Here is a 21,305-nt window from a genome sequence, read left to right as displayed (position 1 = left end):
CGTAAGTCTCGGAAGTCTCCCCAGATCTTCCGCCATTAGGCGCCCAGGCGGCCGCCACCGGGAGCGTGCGGAAAGGGAGTCTTTCTCCCGCCTCCCTGGCCGGCCCGCCTCCGCTCATTGGGTAGGGGAAGAACGCCCCTCCTGCGTCTGTACGTACTCCGGGTGGAAACCGGAGCTGTGGGCGTTGGCATTCCGGATAGGGAAGGGCCGTGGGGGACTCGAGAAGGCCGCACGCCCGCCGCTCCTCCTACCCCTCCCCCGCTTCCCCTACCCCCGCCTCGGCCCCGAAGGGGGCTGCACGGGCGACTTGGCGGCGATGGCTCGAGCTCGGGCGGCGACAGCGGTGGCCGGAGGCGGCGGCTCCTCCTCCTCCTCCTGGGCCTGGGCCCGGCGGTGATCCGAGCTGGCGGCCGCGGCCCCCCGATGAGACTGTTGGCGGGCTGGCTGTGCCTGAGCCTGGCGTCCGTGTGGCTGGCGCGGAGGATGTGGACGCTGCGGAGCCCGCTCTCCCGCTCCCTGTACGTGAACATGACGAGCGGCCCCGGCGGGCCAGCGGCGGCCGCGGGCGGCGGGAAGGACACGCACCAGGTATTGGGCCGCAGCCCTGCGGAGCGGGGGCGTGGCGCTCGGCCTTCCCGCGCTCGCCCGGGCCATTGTGCGGGGCGGCGCGCGCGGGCCTCGGCCCCAGCCTCTCACAAACTTTTCCCGGCCCGGGCGCTGGCCCCGCGGCGCCTTTTGTTCGGTGGCGCGGGCAGAGTACGGCCTCCGCTGCCCCAGTCCCCCAGGCCCCAGCGTGGGCGCCCCGGAGCCCCGCATTGTTCCCAGGCCCCCGGCGGCGTCCGCGCCCGGCCTCAGGATCCGTGCAACTTTAGGGTGGGCTACCCAACTGGCACCGGGGCCCGAGCAGAAAACAGCCCCCACCATCACCCGGGCCAGCCTTCCTCTGCCCCGAGGAGCAAAACCGAAAGCCGGTCCCTCTTTTTGTCTAACCGAATCTCTAAACATACAAAGGGTTGTAAAGAAATTCAACCGGGCCTCGTGAACCATTCAGCTGACATTTTCCCGAAGCACTTAAAAAAAATGTGTTTGACAGGTCTGGGCTCCCAGCCTAGGAACCCTCCCTCCCCTTCTGCCTAATGGACGTGTTCTTTAAACTTGGGTTTAGTTAGTTGATCAGAAAGGTTAGGACAAGGAGGGTTTAAAGGGAGAGGTTTTTAAAGTCGGAACTGTGCAGCAGTGAATTCTTGTTGTAGTTAATGGATCGTGAGCCGTGGGATTCTACCGGCTGGACGGTCTTTTCATTAGCTGTTTGTACCTCTTAAAAGAAGTAGGCATGGGTCAGCTGTTGAATTAAGAGGGAGGTGTTTCATATTTGATCGTGAGTAGTTTGCGGTTAACCTTGCAGTCATTTAAGAGAGAGGCCTTGGAAATTAGACAAACTTTGGGCTTCTAAAAGCCAGAGTTTAGTACATCTTGCTTTTACAGAGAGAAACATGGAATTATTCGTGTTATTTTCGACCTCACCTTTTCATGTATAAAAGCAACATTAGGTTTGATTTACTGATTATTGGGATACATTGTTTTTTTATGATGCTAGAACGGAACTCAAATCCCGGAAACTGTTCTACTGGTGATAGATACTCAGACCCCTTTTGGAAGTAATCCTAGATTTACATTTAAAAAAAAAATGCCCTAGTGATTGTGGTGTTTTAGATGACCACTCGTGGTGTTAAGAGTGTATATAAACTTAGTATACAATCTTACGTTGTATAGTTATATTTATCGCCATGGGCTACTTCCTGCTAGCTCAGTGTCATAGACATACTACCCTGTTCATTGTATAGGTACCAGGATGCCTCATGTCCATGTGGAACAAGAGATTGGAAATACTGTTTTTAACAAGGACTGGATAGAAAAAAAAAGCATTCTCTTTGATGAAGAATTATGGCTGAGTCTCCCAGTTGTTGGTCATACTTGTGAATACTGCAGCGATTTGATTTAAGTGCTCATAAAAATTGTGCTTATGGGATGGCTCAGTAGTTAAAGAATGTGCTGTTCAGTTTCCAGCACCCATGCCAGATAACAACTCTTGTAACTCTAGTTCCCGCGGGATTGGATGCCTCTGGCCGTCTTTGTGCATACTCATGCGCGCGCACCGATATTTAAAAGAAATCTTTAAAAAAAGCATTTATTTTAAAAACTGAAAACTGGTTTCTGTTGGTGGACACTGTCTCTGAATTTCCAGCAGAGAGCATTTTCTTATTGCATACATTCATTTATTTTTTGTGGTGCCGAGGATTGAACCCAGGACCTGTACATGCCAGGCAACCACTGTACCACAGGCACATCCATAGTCCTTGTTTATTTGTGTATTTAATTTTGAGACAGGGTCTTGTAGCTCTGGCTGTCCTAGTAACCCTATGTAGTCCAGGCTGGCTTTGAACTCAAAGCAGTCTTCCTGCCTCAGCTTCCAGAATGCTAGAATTACAGGTGTTCAGCATCACATCTGGCTTGCTTTCAGGGTTTTTTTTTGTTTTGCTTTGGTGTGCCACCACTGCCTGGCCGTCCTTGGTGTTTTGAGTAGTTTAGGATGGTCTCAGCTTCACAATCCTCCTACACTGACCTGAGTACTGGGGTAATTTTAAGTGTGCACTGCTAAACCCTGCCAGACATTATTTTTGAGGTGAATACATTTGTGTTATGAAAAAGAAATGTTTGTGAGTAAAGATGAAGATGACCAGTAGGAAAGTGTATATGCCTAGAAGCCACCAGGAGCTAACAGAGAGAGGCTGTCCTTTTTGCGTCTCGGCAGAGTGCATGACTTTTTTTATATTCCAGAATCCTGGTTTGCTGCATAACTTTGTTGCTTGTGAAGTAACTTTAATGGTTTTGCCCTTCAAATTAATAGTTTTATAGAGGTTTTCTGGTGTTCATTTGGGTGTGTGGGTTCCATGGCCAGCCGCATCTGGTTCTTTTGGAGTTGCATGAAAGAGGAGTTCCAGACTAAATCATCTTAGCACAGGTTTTCTTGGTGGTGTTTTATAAAGGATTTATGGTGCAGGGTTTTTTGGTTAAGAGAGATCTGGAGTGAAGTTTACTCATTAAAAATTGCTGTTTAGTTGTTGGGCTTAGCTTGAAAACTAATTACTTGTTTCAGTGTGCTAGTTGCAGAACTAGATTATGCTTTACTTTGGCAAGAAGAAGGACTTTTGGAGAAGGGACATAACCAGCAGGCTGAACTGGTTTTATTGACTTGGGTAGCTTGTGAAATAAGAATAGCCTCATGTTTTTAAGTGGTTGTCAGTGGGGGTACAAAATACTATTTTGTAACATGAGAATTTCACATATAAAATTCAAATATCAGAGTCTTCAAGTTTTGTTGAAACTTAGCTGAACACATTGGTTCAGCTATGGACGGTATGTGTGTTTGGGTAAAGAAATAATCACCACCCAACAGTCTTTAAAAGTCTTCTCCCCCCCCCCCCCCCCCCCCCCCAGTTCCCAGCTTTGTTGATCAACAGTATGGGATTCTCAACCACAGGATGGGAGGATGGATTTGTTGGGGAAGAAGTAGAAAGCAGCAGGAACTAGATGTCACTCATCTTGTCAGTACACTCAGAGCATAGGAAACCACAAAACCCTTTGGATGTAGTCTTTTTGGTGCATTCTACCTAGTGCTTAAAGTTAAAGAACCATTATGGAGCTATTGAAACTTGAAAGGCTCCTCAAGGCCCCAATAACTAGATTCTTAGTAATAACAGTCATCCACAGCCTCTCAATTGATGGATCGAAAGGTTGTTATAAAACTTGTTGGTTCTAAACCATGGCACTTTCTCCAGGTGGAAAACTTGTATTTGTTTTTCACATATAACATTTAATGTGTGGAATTATTTAGAAATCACTTAATATTACAAGTTACATGTAAGCCTAGTGCTTACATATAAAGAGTCTATTTTTACCTTCTTATATAAGCTCAGAGCTGCTGTGCCAGCCTCTACAATAGAGTCAAGAGAGAATTGGAATATATATTTCCAAATGAAAAAGTACTTGAATGTCATAGCCAGAGTCAGATGTGCTAAAGGACAGGTTGAGTTTCCTGTCCCTTTATTCCTCATTTGCCATGTGGAGGTTGGCAGAAGTCAGGCATGAGTTAACCGTGCTTCAGGGTGTCAGCCAGCTAGCCAACAGACGATGAATTGGTGTCTCTGCTCTGCCTTCCAGGCTGGAAGCCTTTGCAGCCGAATACTGAAGACTCCGGAGGTTTCTTTCCTCTTTGCACCCTCTACTATAGCCTTTAAATAAGTGCATGCCTCAGTTTCATGGAATACTAAGATCACTTCCTTCCCTGAATGTGCCAAGGGTCATTATGTTCCCCTTTGAAAGTGCCCTAGAGGACCCTGTAACCTGTACTAAAAAGAGTCTGTTGTTGCGCCCATCAGGAGTTTTGTTAAAATCTTAGGATTATAAAACACTAATCATGAGAGAGTATTTGGAATGAGGACTGCCAGTTATATATTTATTAAGTCCAAGCTAAAGCAACTTGATCTAATCTGTATAAATGGCTTTCCACTATGAATGCACGGGCACCTTTCATTTTGCGCATTGAAATTGTTAGCTGAGCCTGATTATGCTGCTGGGTGCTCTGCAGACAGAAATGGATGGAAGGACAGAGGTTTACTCACAAGCTTTGCCCAGTATTGGGGAGAGGGAAATTCTCAGTCAGTCTTGGCCTTACCAGGTGCTATCATTTATAGAAAGATGCACCTAAAGCCAGGACATATGCATGTGCGTATTTAATTATGGGTCTTAATTACCAGACTTGTATGCCAAATTTTCTCCTGTTCATAGTGCTTTTGGACCTTCCTTCCTTCCTTCCTTCCTTCCTTCCTTTTGAAGATTTTTATTTATTTATTATATATGTAGTGTTCTGTCAGCATATATGCTTGCATGCTGTAAGAGGGTTGTGAGCCACCGTGTGGTTGCTGGGAATTGAACTCAGGACCTCTGGAAGGGCAGTCAGTGCTCTTAACTAACCACTGAGCCAGCTCTCCAGCCCCATGGAGCTTTCTTTCTTTACTCATTGTTGCTATATCTTGGAGGGATCCTAATTCCTACAGCCCCATTACACATCTCAAGTAAAGAGATAACTGACTTGTTACAAATTTCTAGATAAATGGTGAGTGGGTTTTGGATTTACTCTTGAGCTGTCTTTTAGAGTGTCAGTTGTGAAATTTTGAGACTGATTGCATTGCATCTGGGAATGGAATTTCTGAGTCCGTAACTTTAAAGATTGTAGTTCATGGGCTTTTTCTGACCACCTCTCTAATTGGAAAGAATGTTTTTTCATTAAATTAATGGGTCCCATTTCTTTTGAGAATGATTTGGGTGCCCAGACAGTTAATATGAACTATGTCCTATATCCCCCCGTCCTGGCCAGCCAGCCGTTTCCTTCTGACATGTGAACACTTACTAGGACTTTTATCATGTACCTGGTAACTTTAAGTAAGTTGTGCTTTATAATCCTATAACAGCTCTTCTTCATAGCTGGCGCCACGCCCACATTCAAGAGACTTGTGAGAAACCAGAGTCAGTTGTTGGGTTTGGGATCAAGCTCTTTGCCTCTCCCGAGCATGTCCCATTACCTCATAGAGCTCCTTCCAGGAAACCATGTGTTCTCTGAAGGCTATGTAAAATGGAAAATCTGTCCACTCTAGTGGGCCTCTGTGGAGTCACTGTGGTTCAAGATTTTGTGGTCTGTGAGTTGGACAGCTGTAGGACTGCTCAGTTTGACCTGCTTTGGTAAAACTTAAAGCTGGCGTGGGGGCTCCTTACCTTCGGTGTCTGCTGACAAGGAGTTTTTCAACTTTTTTGTTTTTGTTTTTTTTCGAGACAGCGTTTCTCTGTAGCTTTGGAGCCTGTCCTGGAACTAGCTCTTGTAGACCAGGCTGGCCTTGAACTCACAGAGATCCACCTGCCTCAATTTTTCAATTTCTCACCACTCACTGTGTGCCCAACAACACAAGGGCAGAAGTTACAGGTCTTAGGATCTAGTTCTACCAGACTGCCACTCACTTTAGAGACCAGCAGCAAGTTCCAGGTCCTCAGCCTTTCCTCACCTTGACTGTATGTTTAGAGGATCCTGCAACCCCATCTCCTGGGTTTCATAATTTGCTGTAATGGTTCCCATACTTAGGCATAATGGATTGAATCATTGGCCATGGTTAGCCAACCTCAATCCAGTGTTTTTCTGTTCTTGGGGATGTAGGATAGAGCCAAAATTTTCTAGCTGTCTAGTCATAACTTTTCCTCCTTCCCATCTTACTTATGAACAAAAGAATATTTTTGTTTTTAATTTATGTGTATGAGTGTCTTGCCTACATGTGTGTCTGGGTACCATGTGCGTGCCTATATCCCACAGAGACCAGAAGAAGGTATTGGATCCTGTGTAACTATTACAGGATGCTGTGAGCCACCTTCTGGGTTCTGGGAATCCAGCCTAGGTTCAGTCTCAAAAAGACATTCTTATCACCAGGAAGGTTTCTTAGAAGTTTTAGGAGCTCTATACCAGGAATATGGGGGAAATGACCAAATATTTTATTTTGTCACACTATGTAAAGTCAATAAGCTGTGTTTTATAATTTTCAAGTTCTTTTGGTGTGTTCAATTCTGTTGTATTTTGGAAGAAAAGACTATTCATTGTATAGCGTGTATTTGGTTGGTGGAAATTCAAAAAAACAATTTAAGAGAAACTTTTAACTGTGTCCATTAGCCTTGACAATTAGCTGTAGTTTCACAGAGAAGCTGCATTTCCTTTATTCTAATAGTGACTCATCAACCAGGTTATATAAATATTAAGAAATGTACATGTGCTTAATGAAGCTTTTTTTTGTGTGTGTAGTGAATGTATGTGTATGGTGCATAGTCGTGGAGGCTAGAGGACATTGGGTATATTCCTCTTTCACTCTCTGCCTATGCCCTTGAATAGACAGGGTCTCTTACTGACCCTTCAGACCATGGTTTTGCCTAGCTGTCTGGCTTTTTATGTGTGTGCCTGGATTTCAACTCAGGTCTTCATGTTGGCACAGCAATTGCTCTTCCTCACTGAGCCATCTCTCCCACCCATGAAGAAGTTTTGAAAGACCATATAACCTCATGTCTCATTATCTTGATTTAGTAATATTGTCAGAAACCCCACCATGCTATTGTCACCCATCCAGTTTGGCTCTTTATTATTTGTCAAGTTATTACTGTCCTTGCAGTCTTGTGCGAGTAATGACAATATTGCTAGTTATTATAGTTTTACAGAGGTGTTGAGTTATCACAACCTACTGTGCCTGACATCTGTGGGTTGGTTGGATTTCAAAGTTTACTTGATTAATAAGATCACAGACCTTTAAAGGAGGGTGATAATGAAATGCCCACCATGAAATTTATTAAGGGTAGTATTTTGTTCTTGCCCAATGCACCTTTGTCTCTGTAGTCTTTGAGGAACATGCATGCAAAGAACTTCACCTGCTGGAGAGTGCCCGTGTGTCTCTAGGTGGCCACCCAGGTCACAAGCTCTGTAGAGCTTTCACTTAAGCCTGCTTGTTTGGAGAGCACCAGCTGCCTGCAGTAGCTTCTCACTGATTGGCTCTTGTTGGCTTCTCAGCAAGTTTTCTTATTGAGGGCTCTGCAGGTTGGAATCCAGATCCTAGTCTCATTGCTACTTGTTCCTTTTGGTTTCAGAATTTATTTTTGATTCTGGAATTCAAGTTTTGAGACCAGTGAGTCCCTCCTGTAATCAGTAGCAGTATTAGACCCCATTTTCCCATCCTGGCTAAATCCAGTTCTCATAGGTTCTCAAGCAGTGGCAGTTGCTCTCTGGCTACTTTTTGTTCACTGGGGTGATGCTAGTAGCATCTGATGTGTAAAGGTAATCTGTAACAAAGGGTTACCAGGCCCAAGTGTCAGTGCCAAGGTTGAGAAACACTGGCCCATAGGAATACGCTGCCTGGATTGGATTATTAATTTCTTCAAACTTGTCCAGACCAGCTTCATTGGAGAATAGCCCTGCTTATTTTCAAGCAGTGCTGGGTAGAGTAAAGCAAGAACCCTTTGTAAAAGATGTTCTTGGCACAGTCACAGGAATAGGATCTAGAACCAGCTGAAGGCACTGGGACTCTGGATTCCCTGTCTCTTCAAAAGAGGAGGTTCAACCCACACAAAGTGGCGCATGCCTGTAATTCTAGAGCTTGGGAGGCTGAGGCAGGCAGTTGCCTCTAGTCTGAGCTACATAGTGAGCTCTGGACCAATCTGTGCTACAGGGTATGGTACACAAATTCTAATTGCTCTTTTTTTTGGGGGGGGGGTGTTTGGAGACAGGGTTTCTCTGTGGCTTTGGAGCCTGTCCTGGAACTAGCTCTGTAGACCAGACTGGCCTCGAACTCACAGAGATCCACCTGCCTCTGCCTCCCGAGTGCTGGGATGAAAGGTGTGTGCCACCACCGCCCGGCTCTAATTGCTCTTAATAAAACCTGGAGTCAGATATTAGGGAGATCAGAGAAACAGTGCAGCCAGTCACTAGAGAGACCTTTTACCTCTACCGAATTCTCAGACCAAAAGGGCGACCCTATCCTCAGTCTGCATCCTCAGACTGTTGCCTCGGACTGCACTGAGCTCCTGTCCCCTCCCACCTTATATTCCTCTCTCCGCTCAGCCAAATCACTCCTATCTCCACCTCCCTAGTGCTGAGATTACTTAGAATTTCAGAATTTATGGGTTCTGGGCATTGAACTCATAAATGAGTTCATGTTTGAAAAGCAAGCATCTTATCAACTGAGGTATCTTCACAGTCCACACAAAAAAAATCAAAGTTTCTAGTATTTTCCACATAATCCATTATCATTATGTCAGGGAACATGGTGGCAGGCAGGTGCTCGAGTGGTAGCTGAGAACTGCATCCTGGTCTGCAGGCTGAGAAGAGGGACTGCAAGCTTGGCGTGGACTTTAAAAACCTCAAAGCCCACCTGTAGTGTCACACTTCCTCCAGCAAGGCCACACCTCCTAATTACCCCCCCCCCCTTCTTTAAAATAGTGCCGCTCTCTGGTGACTAAAGCATTCAAATATATGAGCCTTTGGGGACCATTCTTATTCAAAACACCACAGGTTTTTTTTTTTTTTTCTAAGAAAACTTTTGTGGCAGTAATGGTCCAATACATGTGTTAGTATTTATGAATGGAGAAATATGCTATTAAAATTTGAGATTTTTTTCATGGTGCTTGAAAGCAATAATAGCAGTTAATGATGCCACTTCTTACTTCTGAAAGTCAGGATCCATTGTTACTCTTGTCCGTTTACAAATGGATGCCAAGAAATTCTTAGCTCCTGGTTTTCAGTTGGATAACTTGTTGCCCACGTTAACAGAATGCTCCTGATTGCCTGTTAGCAAGGTGCTGTGTTTCAACTAGATTAGCCATTTCAGAGTAAAAAATAAATACAAGTCAGAGTAACTCAGTTGTAGAGTTCAGAATGTGCACAAGGTCATGAGTATAATAAAAATGGTTTATGAGCTGTACTGGGGCATAGCTTCAGGCTCAGTAAGTTTTAAGGATTAGTAAATAGTAAATGATTAAGCAGGAACATTTCCAGACCAAGAAGAGACGTGTAGGCTGTGAATTTCAAGCCATTTTATAGCTTGTCACTAGAGGGCAGAGACAACAAGTAGTTTTAGGAAAGTCCAGGAAGTTTTGTTAGCAGTGGTTAAATAGCAAGTTAGTACAAAGTAGTCAAGAGCGAGAACCTTTGGAGTCTGTAGAGTGTACGAAGGCTGAATCATTGACATTTACTGTGACCTTTTGCTTGTTTTTGCTGGCTTCCATTTGGTTTCTTTTAATGTTAGTGTCAAGAAGACTGATTGCACTTAGCATTTACTAAGTGTAGGATGACTATAAAATTGCTTCATTAATGGTGCAGGAAGTTATGGGACACTTATTGCTAGTAAGTGGTCAGATTTGTCAAGGTTAAGCAAGTCACTTAGGGCTAGTAGACTCCTTCTTTGGAAAAATTAGTAGTTTCCTAATAAATAATGCACTAAAAGTAACTGTCTGCAGTTTTTCCACTGTGTATAAGGGACTTGAGGGTGTGTGTCTGAGAGAAATCACTACTGCTGCCTTGTACTGTACTGACTTGTCCGCATTGTATTTGTTCATCACACTTGTGAGCTAAGGAGAGTCACTGAGCTCACATAGGGCTACACTGAAGCTGCTGTGCAACCTCCTCTCCCACTTTCCTGCTACACTAACTCTAGGGAGATGGGAAGTGTTTGTTTTGGAAGGCTTGCTAAATAAACATATAAAGATACTTTCATGCCTGTGAGTGTTTTGCCTGCATGTATATACGTGCACCATGTGCATACTGTGCCTGGGGAGGCCAGAAGAGAGCATTGGATGCCCTAACACTGGAGTCGCAGACGGTTGTGAGCTGCCATGTGGGTGCTAGAAAACTGAATCTGGGTCCTTTGCAGGGCCAGCTAGTGTTTTTAAACACTGAGCCGTGTGTCTAGCCTTTGAAGGTTAACTTTCTCTGTAGTTGTGGAATTTTGTTTTTTAAAAATATTATCTGGCTAGAACCTATTCTTGTGTTTTTTCAAGACAGGGTTTCTCTGTAGCTTTGCAGCCTGTCCTGGAACTAGCTCTTGTAGACCAGGCTGGCCTTGAACTCACAGAGATCCGCCTGCCTCTGCCTCCCTTGCTGGGATTAAAGGCACAAGTCACCACCGCCCTGCACTAGAACCTATTCTTAGAAATCTTTTCTTAGTGTGTAATCACTTGGTCGTCTTAATTGCAGAATGAACTCAAGTAACTTCTTCAGCTTTCTTGAGTTCATGAGAGTTGAGGCGGGCATACTCCTAAAGCACACCCCAGGATGTCCAAAGATCTCTTTTCCTTACACCTCTGAAGAAGGCAAACTGATCTGTTTTCCAGAGTACTAGTTATTTACTCTGCTGCTGATTAGGTTGGCAGATTCGAGGTACATCTCTGGATTATACAGTGTTCCACTTAAACACAGTGCAGCCATCCGCCTGCGATGCTGAGTCAGTCTTCGGCCAAGGAAGGTTTTCTGACTTGACTGTTTTGTGACTGAGGCCTTGGGTTAGAGTTCGATGACCTGGTTCTGCCAGCTACTGTGCTGCATGGCCTGGAAGCCCTCTCACCTTCCTCTCTACCCAGCGGGCTGGGTGATGGGAATGAAGTGAGAGGTCACCTGAACTTTGTGGGTCATGTGGGCAGGAAAGATGATTGATGATCGCCCTCAGAGTCATGAGATTGTATTTGAAGATCTTAGATTAGATTTTAGGCCTCTGGGGTTTTGTTTTGTTAGATTTCTTAGGCATTACATCAACTGTGTTTAATCTTACTTTTTTTTCCCCCCTAGTGGTATGTGTGCAACAGAGAGAAGTTATGTGAATCACTTCAGTCTGTCTTTGTTCAGAGTTATCTTGATCAAGGAACACAGATCTTCTTAAACAACAGCATTGAGAAATCTGGCTGGCTATTTATCCAACTCTATCATTCTTTTGTATCATCTGTTTTTAGCCTGTTTATGTCTAGAACATCTATCAACGGGTAAGTGAATATTAGAATTTCCACCCCTTTTATTCTCAGGCTTAAAAAAGGAAAGAGGGAAGTTACCTTGTTCTAGATACTACCTTAACCACAACACTCCTGCTTGTCAAAATTGCTATTGAAGCCTTGTGTACCTAGATTTTTAAAATTCATCGTAACTGTGCAAGTAGCTTGATTAGCCTGTATTTCTGTGGTGGGAGACTTCAGTTCATTTCCTGCTCTGATGGACATAGGAACCACCAGGAGATGGTGTGGTGTTAAAAGGTAGGTTATGAGTTGGTTGCTTCTGAGAGTCTATGTTTTCTGTTTTGTTTTGTTTTTTTCCTTTTTATTTTGAGACGGTTTCTCTGTGTAACAGTCCTAGCTGTCTGGGACCTTGCTCTGTAGACCAGGCTGCTCTCAAGCTCACAGAGATTCTCCTGCCTCTGCCTCCACAAGTTCTGGGGTTAAAGACATGTACCACCTCACCCAACTAAGGGTCTGTGTTTTTAACAAACTTCTGCTAACTGTGGGCTTTGGAGTAGCAAAGAATTGAGACCAAGCCCTCAACTGGAGGAAGGCCCTAAGCCCACATCCCACAGACAAGTTTTTGAGGGGATCTGACTATCCAGCCCAACAGTAGGCAACAACTGTTTAAAGGATCTGGCGTTTGTCCTTACATAATGTCTAGGCTTACCAGGAAGTTTGGTTCCTTCATAAATATCTACAGAAAAGATTTCATAAATATCATTTATCACTTCTTAGTTAGATTTTTAAACGTGCCCAAGGCCTTACAATGAAGAAAGCCAAATTTTGGCGATCGGTCATGATGCTTTTCTTTTACCCTTGAGGTTTGGATCAAATTTCTGCTAAATGTCCAGATCCCCAATCTATCATCTAGTTCTTAAATATGTTTTCAGGCACACAAGCCATCCGCCAGGGTTTCTTACTTAATTTTCTCCCTTGTTTATATGAACTTGGTTTATGTTCGCTTCAGCAAACATTTGAGATTTTTTATTGGGAGTTGAATTTATACAACCTGGCCTATTTTGTCCTAGAATTGGTTACACTGATTTTCTGTTCTATGCCATTCATTCTTTTTTGGGGGGAAATCAAGCGTGGATTTTTTTTTCTTTCTAATTTTTTATTTTTCAAGACAGAGTTTCTTTATGTAGCTCTGGCTGTCTTGGAACTTGCTCTCTTTGTAGGCCAGACTGACCTCGAACTCACAGAGATCCTTTATGGGAGTTCTCTACTCTTTGAAGGTGATAAAAGGTGGGAATCTTTTCTTTAAAAAGTGCTTTCAGGGTTGGAGAGATGGCTTAGCAGTTAAGAGCTTTGGCTGCTCTTCCACAGGACTTGGGCTCAGTTTCCAGCAACCACAAGGTGCGCCAGTTCCAGAGGATCCAACACCTTCACACAGACATACCTGTAGGCAAAACACCAATGCACATAAAATAAAGAAATAACTTTTTAAAGAAAGTGCTTGCATCAGTGCTTTGTTTCTGGACATCTCAAACTAAAATTACTTCCTTTTTCTTCTACCTTCTGAAACCCACTTAAAATTCCTTACTGTAGAATTTGGCAGTTTGACCAACAAGGCAGCATAATAGTAAAAGCCATTGTCTTCCATTACTGTAACTCTTCTGCCTCCACCCTTTTTGTTTTTATGTAGCCTTGGTATGTTGCCTAGATTGGCCTCAAACCCCTGTACTTCTGAGCTCAATGATATATACCCCTGTTAAATGCTGTTCTGTTTGCCTTGCTTATTCTACAGTTGTTATTATTGCTTATTGTGTGTGTGCATGTGAATGTGCATTCCCAGGACATACCAGTGTGAAGGTGGTGGACAGATTGTGGGACTTGATTCTGTCCCACTGTGTGGGCAGGGGGTTGAATTCAGGTAGTCAGGTTTGGCCCTTTACCTACTGAGCCATATCACTGCCACGCCCTGCCCCCACCTCTTGTTTTGAACCCACTGGTATTTTCCACTATGCAGTGGTACTCTCTGCAATAGAAATAACTACATAGTTATGGTGAAACCTTCTTGAACCAAGATGCTTATCAAAGTTCTTCATGGTAGAAAGAAGGCAAAGAGAGAGTTGGTTTGTGTTGTTTGGTTTTGTTTTTGCATAGTGTCTTGCTATGTGTCTCTGGCTGGTCTTGAACTTGTGGCAGCCCTCTTACCTCTGCCTCCTGACTGCTGGAATAACAGATATATGCCTCCACACCCAGTTTAAAAGATTTTCTTTCTTTTTTTTTAAAAATTGGTGATACTGGGGATTTTATTCCCTTATACAGTTGGGACAAGGACTGTTTTTATATCCTAAGTTATATCCCTTGAGAAACTTTGGTTTTTCAAGATGTGGTTTCTCAGTGTAGCCCTAGACTGTTCTGGAACTCGCTCTGTAAACCAGGATGGCCTTGAACTCACAGAGACCTGCCTGCCTCCTGCCCCCAAGTGCTGGAATTAAAGGCATGCACCACTAAGCCCAGCTTGTTTTCAGTTTATTTTATAAGGAAGAAACACAGCTCTCTGTAGACTTATGTCTAGAGAACCTAGGATGATTCTGAAGGACTGGAAAGAGTGGAGAACACTCTCCACAGTGTTTCCTGGAGGCCTGATGTCATACTAGTGCAGTGTCTCCATGTGTATTTGGATAATTCTGTTTGCTTGCTAAACAGTGTAGGGCATTTAGCTTCTTGGGTCATGCTGAACTTCTCGAAGGGCAGAGTTAGTTGACTCTTTTTGACACTCTTTTTTATGGAGCACCCTTTGCTCATGTTCTTTGCAGATAGGGTAGTATTTCCCTCATTTCTTTTTGGGGCCTTTAAATGTAGACTTTCGTGCATTAATTTTGTGAGCTCTGAACTCAGAGATGATCTCTGGCCCTATAATTTTATAGTAACATGACAGGCTTCTTCACATTCTAGGGAGATGGCTTGGGAACATGTTTTATAGCTGGGAAAATTTTAGGCAAAGTACTTTGTGACTTATTTTGGTTCTATGGCATGAAGTCAGCATCAGGCTGCCTTGAGCCCTTCTGCTTGACTGGATCCTGCGTGGATTTTGCACAGCCATTTCAGCAAGTTTAGTCCCTTTTCTCACATGTGCTTGTTTTCCCCCTAGCAGTGAAAACAATGGGGATTAGTTATGTCTCTTATGAGATATGACTTTCTTTGCTAAAAAGTTCTCAACAACATGCTTAGCAGTCTCTGGGGTCTTCTCGGTTCCTGCTCCCCAGTCTTTCAGTATTTATGGGAGACAGAAGATTTACTGTAAATTATTGAATTTTGTTCAGCTCTCTTATGGCCTTAATGGCAAAAGAAGAGAAGGAATTTATTACATCAGCTCCATTTTTATTACTGTTCTTGAAGCTGGTCTTACTGCAAGCACCGTGTTGTGTGTATTTTCACAGTCATTGAACAGTAAACCTAGTTTACATTCTGATTATTTCCAGAAAGTGACAAAATGGTGCAGATTTCTCTGTTTCTGGTACCAGTGGTTTTCCATTTTCTGAGGAGGAGCTGCATCAAGCTGCTTCAGGTTGCAGAGAAAATCTTAAAAGTGGGCTTCTGGCAGTTGCAGGCTTTTAGCCTTGTTGCAGCAGTAATAGCTCCTTAGATTTTGTAAGTCTGAGTTTCACTGCATTGAAGAAAAGGCTGTTTTGTTTAAAGGAAGTTGGAGAATTTTTGCCCCAGACAAACCAGGATTTAAGAGCAAGAAGGGAGTAGGGAGTGCATGTCTCTGAGGCTTGCTTGAGCTGCGCCTGCTTTCCTGCGGGCTCTTTCGGTCTCCACTTAACTTCTGACAGTCTCTTTTTATTTTCATCTTTTCAGTCAATACTATCAGTTTGAAGTTTTTTTTTTAGAACCTTTAATAAATTATAGGTCTCAGCTAATTGTAAAACAACCTACCTGAATATGGATCCACTTTCTTAATGCCAGTTGGCTGATCTTACAAGGGTTTCTTGTTTCCTCTTTTAAGATGGTTGTATTTTTAGTGTATCTTAAACTCTTTTATATAAAGCTATTTATTTTTTCCTATCACCCATTGTTGAGTCTATCATCTTAGAAGGCATGCTTGACTCCTCTGCCTAGTACTGCGGTCTGACTCCACTGACCTGGCATCTCTGCCTTTCCTTCCTTCTTCCTATTTGACTTCAGTTCTCACTTCCATTATTTCATTTCTTTTCTACTTCTCCTTACCATGCATTTTGGAATATCATTTGCAACTGAAAATCATGATATCATTATATGATATATTAGTGAATTTGCTTTTTAGTCATAGAAGATAAACTATGTTTTAATCATATAATAGTTTAACAAAGTCAGAAATTTTTGGTGCTGTTTGCTCTGTGTGTATGTAGAAGTATTAATATGTGTAGACTTCAACTCTTACCCTTTTTCCCCAGGTTGCTAGGAAGAGGCTCGATGTTTGTGTTTTCACCAGATCAGTTTCAGAGACTGCTTAAAATTAATCCGGACTGGAAAACTCACAGACTTCTTGACTTAGGTGCTGGAGATGGAGAAGTCACAAAAATCATGAGCCCTCATTTTGAAGAAATTTATGCCACTGAGCTTTCTGAAACGATGATCTGGCAGCTCCAGAAGAAGAAATACAGGTACCAGTTCTAGAGGTGTGCCAGGGGTATTGGGTATATCTTGGTTTTAGATGGATTTCTTCTTTAAAGTATATGTATATGTGTTTACATACATTTGTGTGTGTGTGTGTCTCACTGGGGATTGGACGCAGGGCTTTACCTCTACACATATCCTAGTGATAAGAATCAGGAACAGTTTTCCATGGTTAAGAATTAAACACGAATCATTGGGAAACCAGAGAAAAGGAATTTTCCATGGCAGCATTTTTCTGAAGCAGAGGACTTGTCATCACAGGGAACATAGCATGAGTGAGAGACAGCTTGGAGAAGGCAGTCACATATGAGGGGCTCTCCTCTAGGTAGGATCTGGCATGTTCAGATATTTTGTATGCTTTAAATTTTTTTTTGGTAAAAATAAATGTAATGTAAGATGTATCATTTTAATCATTTTTAAGTTTCTAATTAGGTCAGTGGTAGTGGTTCACTTGTAACATCTGTCCTCATAGCCTTTTCATCTTCCCTAACGACACTCTCAAATAGTCATCTGATTCGTCCTTCTTTCCAGTTCATAATGACCTTTCTGCTTTGTATGAATTTGACTCTTCCGTGTACTTTATCTTGGAAGAATCCTAGGAGGACCCATGGAAGCCCTTTGACTGGCTTATTTCATTTAGCATATTGTTTTGGTGGTTCATCTGTGTTGTAGCTTGTACTTCAATTTTCTTAGTACTGAATAACACAATTGTACAGTTCCTCCACACTATTTTACAGACATTTGGGTTGCTTCTAACATTTGTCTTAATTACTTTTTGTTACTGTACTAAGAGACGGTGACCAAGGTAACTTATACAAAAAAGAGTTTATGGGGCTTACAGGTTCATAGGGTGAGTCTCCGACCTTTCTGGTGGGCATGACGCTGGAGCAGTAGCTGAGCGCACGTGCTGAGATAACAGCTGTAAAGCACAGAGAGAGAACTGGGGATATTGTGAGCATTGAGAAGCCTCAAATTCTACCCCCACCTCCTAGTCCTTCTCGAATGGTTTACCAATTGGGGACCAAGTGTTTATTCAAATATGTGAGCCTTTTGGGGGCCATGCTCATTCAAGCCACCACAGCCATTGTGAGTAATACATGAATGAGTAATATAAATGCCTGTTAAGTCTCCCCCCTTAGGTATACGCCCAAAAGTGGAATTGCTAGATCACATGTTAAGTCTATGGTTTTAACATTTTTTAAATATATTTTTTATGTGTATAGTACTTTATCTGCATGTATGTCTGTGTACCATGTGCACGACTGGTGCCCACGAAGGCCAGAAGAGGGTGTTGGGATTCCCTAGAACTGGAGTTTCAGATGATTGTGAGCCACCATGTGGGTTCTTGGAATCAAACCCAGGTCCTCTACAAATCACCAAGTGCTCCAAACTTCTGAGCCATCTCTCTGCCCTCTAAGTCTTTGTGTAATTTTTTGAGAATTCACCGTGCCTTTTCCATAGCACCTATATCAATTGCATCCACACTAATTTCCTTATGTCTCTGACAGAAGTTGGATTCCACCCCCTACCCAAACAGCTGACAGTAATGATGGGTATAAAGTGTCAAGTTCAGTTTGTAAAATGCCTGCTGCTTGAGAGACTTAGGAAGAGTATTTATTAGATATGAAGTCTGTCGGTTCAGAGACTTCTGTGTATCGACTGCTTACACAGTGTGGAGGTGGCCCCTGCCTCTGTAATGTTTGGAGGCTGTGCACAGAAATTATGTCTCCATTTACTTTCCTGTCACATGTTTTAACTTAGGCTAATCCTAGTCATAGCATCTTCGCAGCTTTGGTGGAGCAGGACCAGGTTGGACATTTGGAGAACATTTGAGGACAGCTACTAATGTATCTTAAAGAGTGGAACTGAGCCCAGCGGTGGTGGCGCACGCCTTTAATCCCAGCACTCGGGAGGCAGAGGCAGGCGGATCTCTGGGAGTTCGAGGCCAGCCTGGTCTACAAGAGCTAGTTCCGGGACGGGCACCAAAGCTACAGAGAAACCCTGTCTCGAAAAAAAACAAAAAAAAAAAAAAGAATGGAACTGAGTTTACAAATAGAATTTTAAAAGATGAAGTAAGGATGAGATTGATCTGTCAGCGTAAGTTTAACTGTCCCAGCATAAAACTCTTTAAGTTTTGATTCAGAGAGTGTATTTCTGTTTTCTAGAATCCCTAACACAGAAACTACTTACCTGTAGCTGATTTTGAGGTAGATTAAGTGAGAGGTTTTCTTGGTGTGTCCCACTACTCTCTGCTTATAGTTATTTTTAAAGCTGGCTCTAAATCAGAGAAATATTAACCAAGTTCTTTTTGATTTTTTTTTTTTCCAGAGTGCTTGGCATAAATGAATGGCAGAATACAGGGTTCCAGTATGATGTCATCAGCTGCTTAAATCTGCTGGATCGTTGTGATCAGCCTCTGACATTGTTAAAAGATATCAGAAGTGTCCTGGAGCCCACCCAAGGCAGGGTCATTCTTGCCTTAGTTTTGCCCTTCCATCCATATGTGGAAAACGGTAAGAGTGGACAGGCCAACTCTTCTCAGAATGACTATCTATTGGTATTTTTGATTTTATGTTATGAGCAACTAAACACAGCCTAGTGTTTTTTAGTCATACAGAATTTAAAATAATATAATTAAACATATATAGTATCACTTTGGTTAATGCTTATCTTAATACAGACCTTATAGCACTCTGGTACCTCCTGGCACTATTCGTACTTGTACTCGGCTGGGTCTGTGTGTCTGTGTCTGCACTCACTTAGCTTTAAATGGCACTTGAGCCATTTATTTAGTGGCTTATATAGGCCAAGTCAAGTGGTGAATTGTATCTTTTAATCTGCTAATAGATACTTGCTAAATGTCATAGCTGTTTTGTTTTTTACGTTTTTGAAATTTTTGTTCCAGACTCTAATAAAAATGATGAGTGTTCTCTTTTGAAGATATTTATGCTCCAATTTGTATCATTTCTTTGAGTAACAAGATTAAAAAAAATAATTTTATTATCATTTTTAGAACTGTCTGTGTGTGTGTGCGTATGAGTACAGCGTCTGCAGAAGCTCGAAGATGGCATCAGATCCCTAGGGACTGGAGCTGCCCCACTTGGGTTCCAGGAACTGAACTTGGTTCCTGTGCATGTTCTTAACCTTGAAGCCATTTATCTCTCCAAGCCTTGTAATGTGATTTTGTAAATTAATGTTGCTGGTCTTCATTAGTATTGATTGAAGAGTATACTAGAAGGGATGGGCGTGTTTCCTGGCCTTAGGTTTACTGTGACTTCTGACTGTAACTTAATGTCACAGTAATTCATACTTTAAGCTGCTGTCATTTGCACTTTAGGTCAACTTGAAAATTATGTCTTTGATTCTCTCTTCTGTATTTTGATAATTTAATGTGCATCAGTAGAAAACTACTTGTTGTGCATGTTAATATTTTAAAAATCTTTAGTCTTTTTTTTTTCTTTTCCCTGAGACAGGGTCTCATGTAGCCCAGACTAGCCTCAAACTTGCTGTGCAGCCAAAGATGACCTTGATCTTTTCTGCCTTGGTCTCTCTAGTGCAGGATTTATGTGGTGCTAGAGATTAAACTTTTTAATATAAACCTTTTAATTAAGGGTGCTTGTATGTTCTTTAATTCTTGTCCTTATTTTTCACCCATGGTCATCGTCCGTCTGTCTATCGGTCCTTCTTTCCTTTCTTTCCTCCTCCCTTCCTCCATTCCTCCCTTTCTCCTTCCTACCTTCCCTCCTTCCTTCCCTTTTTTTCCTCCTGTCATTATTTCATTTGCTTGCTTGTTTTGGAGGCAGGTTCCCAAAACTCTAGCTGGTTTGGAACTCATGCTCCTCCTGTTTCAGCTTCCCACATGCTGGGGTTACAGGGGTCACTATGACAGGGCCCTCCCTTTGTACTTAATGCTTGTCTTTACATTTACCCCAAACATGAAAGTTTTTGTCATTGCTTTGGAAAATAGGAAATTTTCTCTCTCTCTCTCTCTCTCTGTGTGTGTGTGAAGAAGGTTGATATCAGTTTTCTGTCTCTGTTGCTCTTCATCTTTTGTTTTTTTGAGATGGGGTCTCACTGAACCTGGAATTTGCTGAGTTATAGCTGGACTGGTGGCCAGCAAGCCCCAGATCGCTGCCTGTCTTACTCCCTGGCATCACAACTTTGTGCTGCCACACCCATCTCTTGTATGGGTGCTAGAGATCCAAACTCAGGTCTCATGCTTGCATAGAAACATGTTAACCTCCGAGTCATCTCCCCATCATTGAGCCATCTTAGATTTGTTTCTGAGGCAGTTTCGTGTAACCTTCACTTGCTTTGTAACTGGGGATGGCTTCAACTCCTGATCTTTCTCCTGCTTCTGCCTCCAAGAAGTGGATTACAGGGGTCGGGGATTTAGCTCAGTGGTAGAGTGCTTGCGTAGTAAGCACGAGGCCCTGGGTTTGGTCCTCTGCTTCGAAAAAAGAAAAAAAAAAGTAGGTTACAGATGTTTGCCATCATACCAGGCTTGAAGATGGAAAATTTGTAGACATTGGAGAGCAGTGGTTAAAAGCACTGACTGCTCTTCCAAAGGACCTGGATTCAATACCCAGCACCCACATGGCAGATCACAGCTGTCTGTAACTCCAGTATCTGACACCCTCATACAGACATGCATGCAGGCAAAACACCAAGGCACACAAAATAAAAATAAATTAAAAAAAAAAGAAAATGAGTGAAATAGATGTCCCCCCTCCAGTCTTTCTTCTGTGTACATTATCTTCCTGTTGTTGAATGGCTTTCACCCTGCTGTGTGAGTGCCGTCCAGACCATATTTATCATGTAAGTGTCCTCTGATCTGCAGTGCCAGTCTCTGTGACTGAGCCTTGGCTCCCTCTCTGCACTCACTCACTAGACATGGAGTTGTAAGGTTCTGGCTTCCTGTGTCCTGATGGGCAGCCACGTGATAGAGCTTTAATGCTACTTCCTGGCATAGCAGGAGGTGGAAAAGCAGGAGGAAGAACATGAGTCTAACCACAAATTTCATTTCCTTGTGTTTCTGACAAGAAGCATTGAAAGGAAGTCAAGCTAAACAAGAGCGCAGT

The 21,305-nt window shown here is 42.9% G+C and overlaps 1 protein-coding gene across 2 annotated transcripts in view; it reads left to right on the top strand.

Annotated features, from left to right (window-relative positions):
• Positions 1-213: 213 nt before the first annotated feature.
• Positions 214-21,305, top strand: part of Mettl9 (methyltransferase like 9) — a 43,618-nt gene continuing 22,526 nt past the window's right edge. For both annotated transcript variants that reach the window (XM_041666368.1, XM_041666367.1), the window contains exons 1-4: positions 214-588; positions 11,417-11,607; positions 16,002-16,211; positions 18,553-18,737. In XM_041666368.1, the coding sequence (XP_041522302.1) occupies positions 424-588; positions 11,417-11,607; positions 16,002-16,211; positions 18,553-18,737 (751 nt within the window). In that variant the 5' untranslated portion in view covers positions 214-423. The remainder of the gene's footprint in view (positions 589-11,416; positions 11,608-16,001; positions 16,212-18,552; positions 18,738-21,305) is intronic.

The sequence above is a fragment of the Microtus oregoni genome, unplaced genomic scaffold (assembly GCF_018167655.1).
Source record: "Microtus oregoni isolate MIOR12 unplaced genomic scaffold, Mior012 000016F_ref0000370, whole genome shotgun sequence".
Lineage (NCBI taxonomy): Eukaryota > Metazoa > Chordata > Mammalia > Rodentia > Cricetidae > Microtus > Microtus oregoni.
This window is presented reverse-complemented; position numbering and strand designations above follow the sequence as displayed.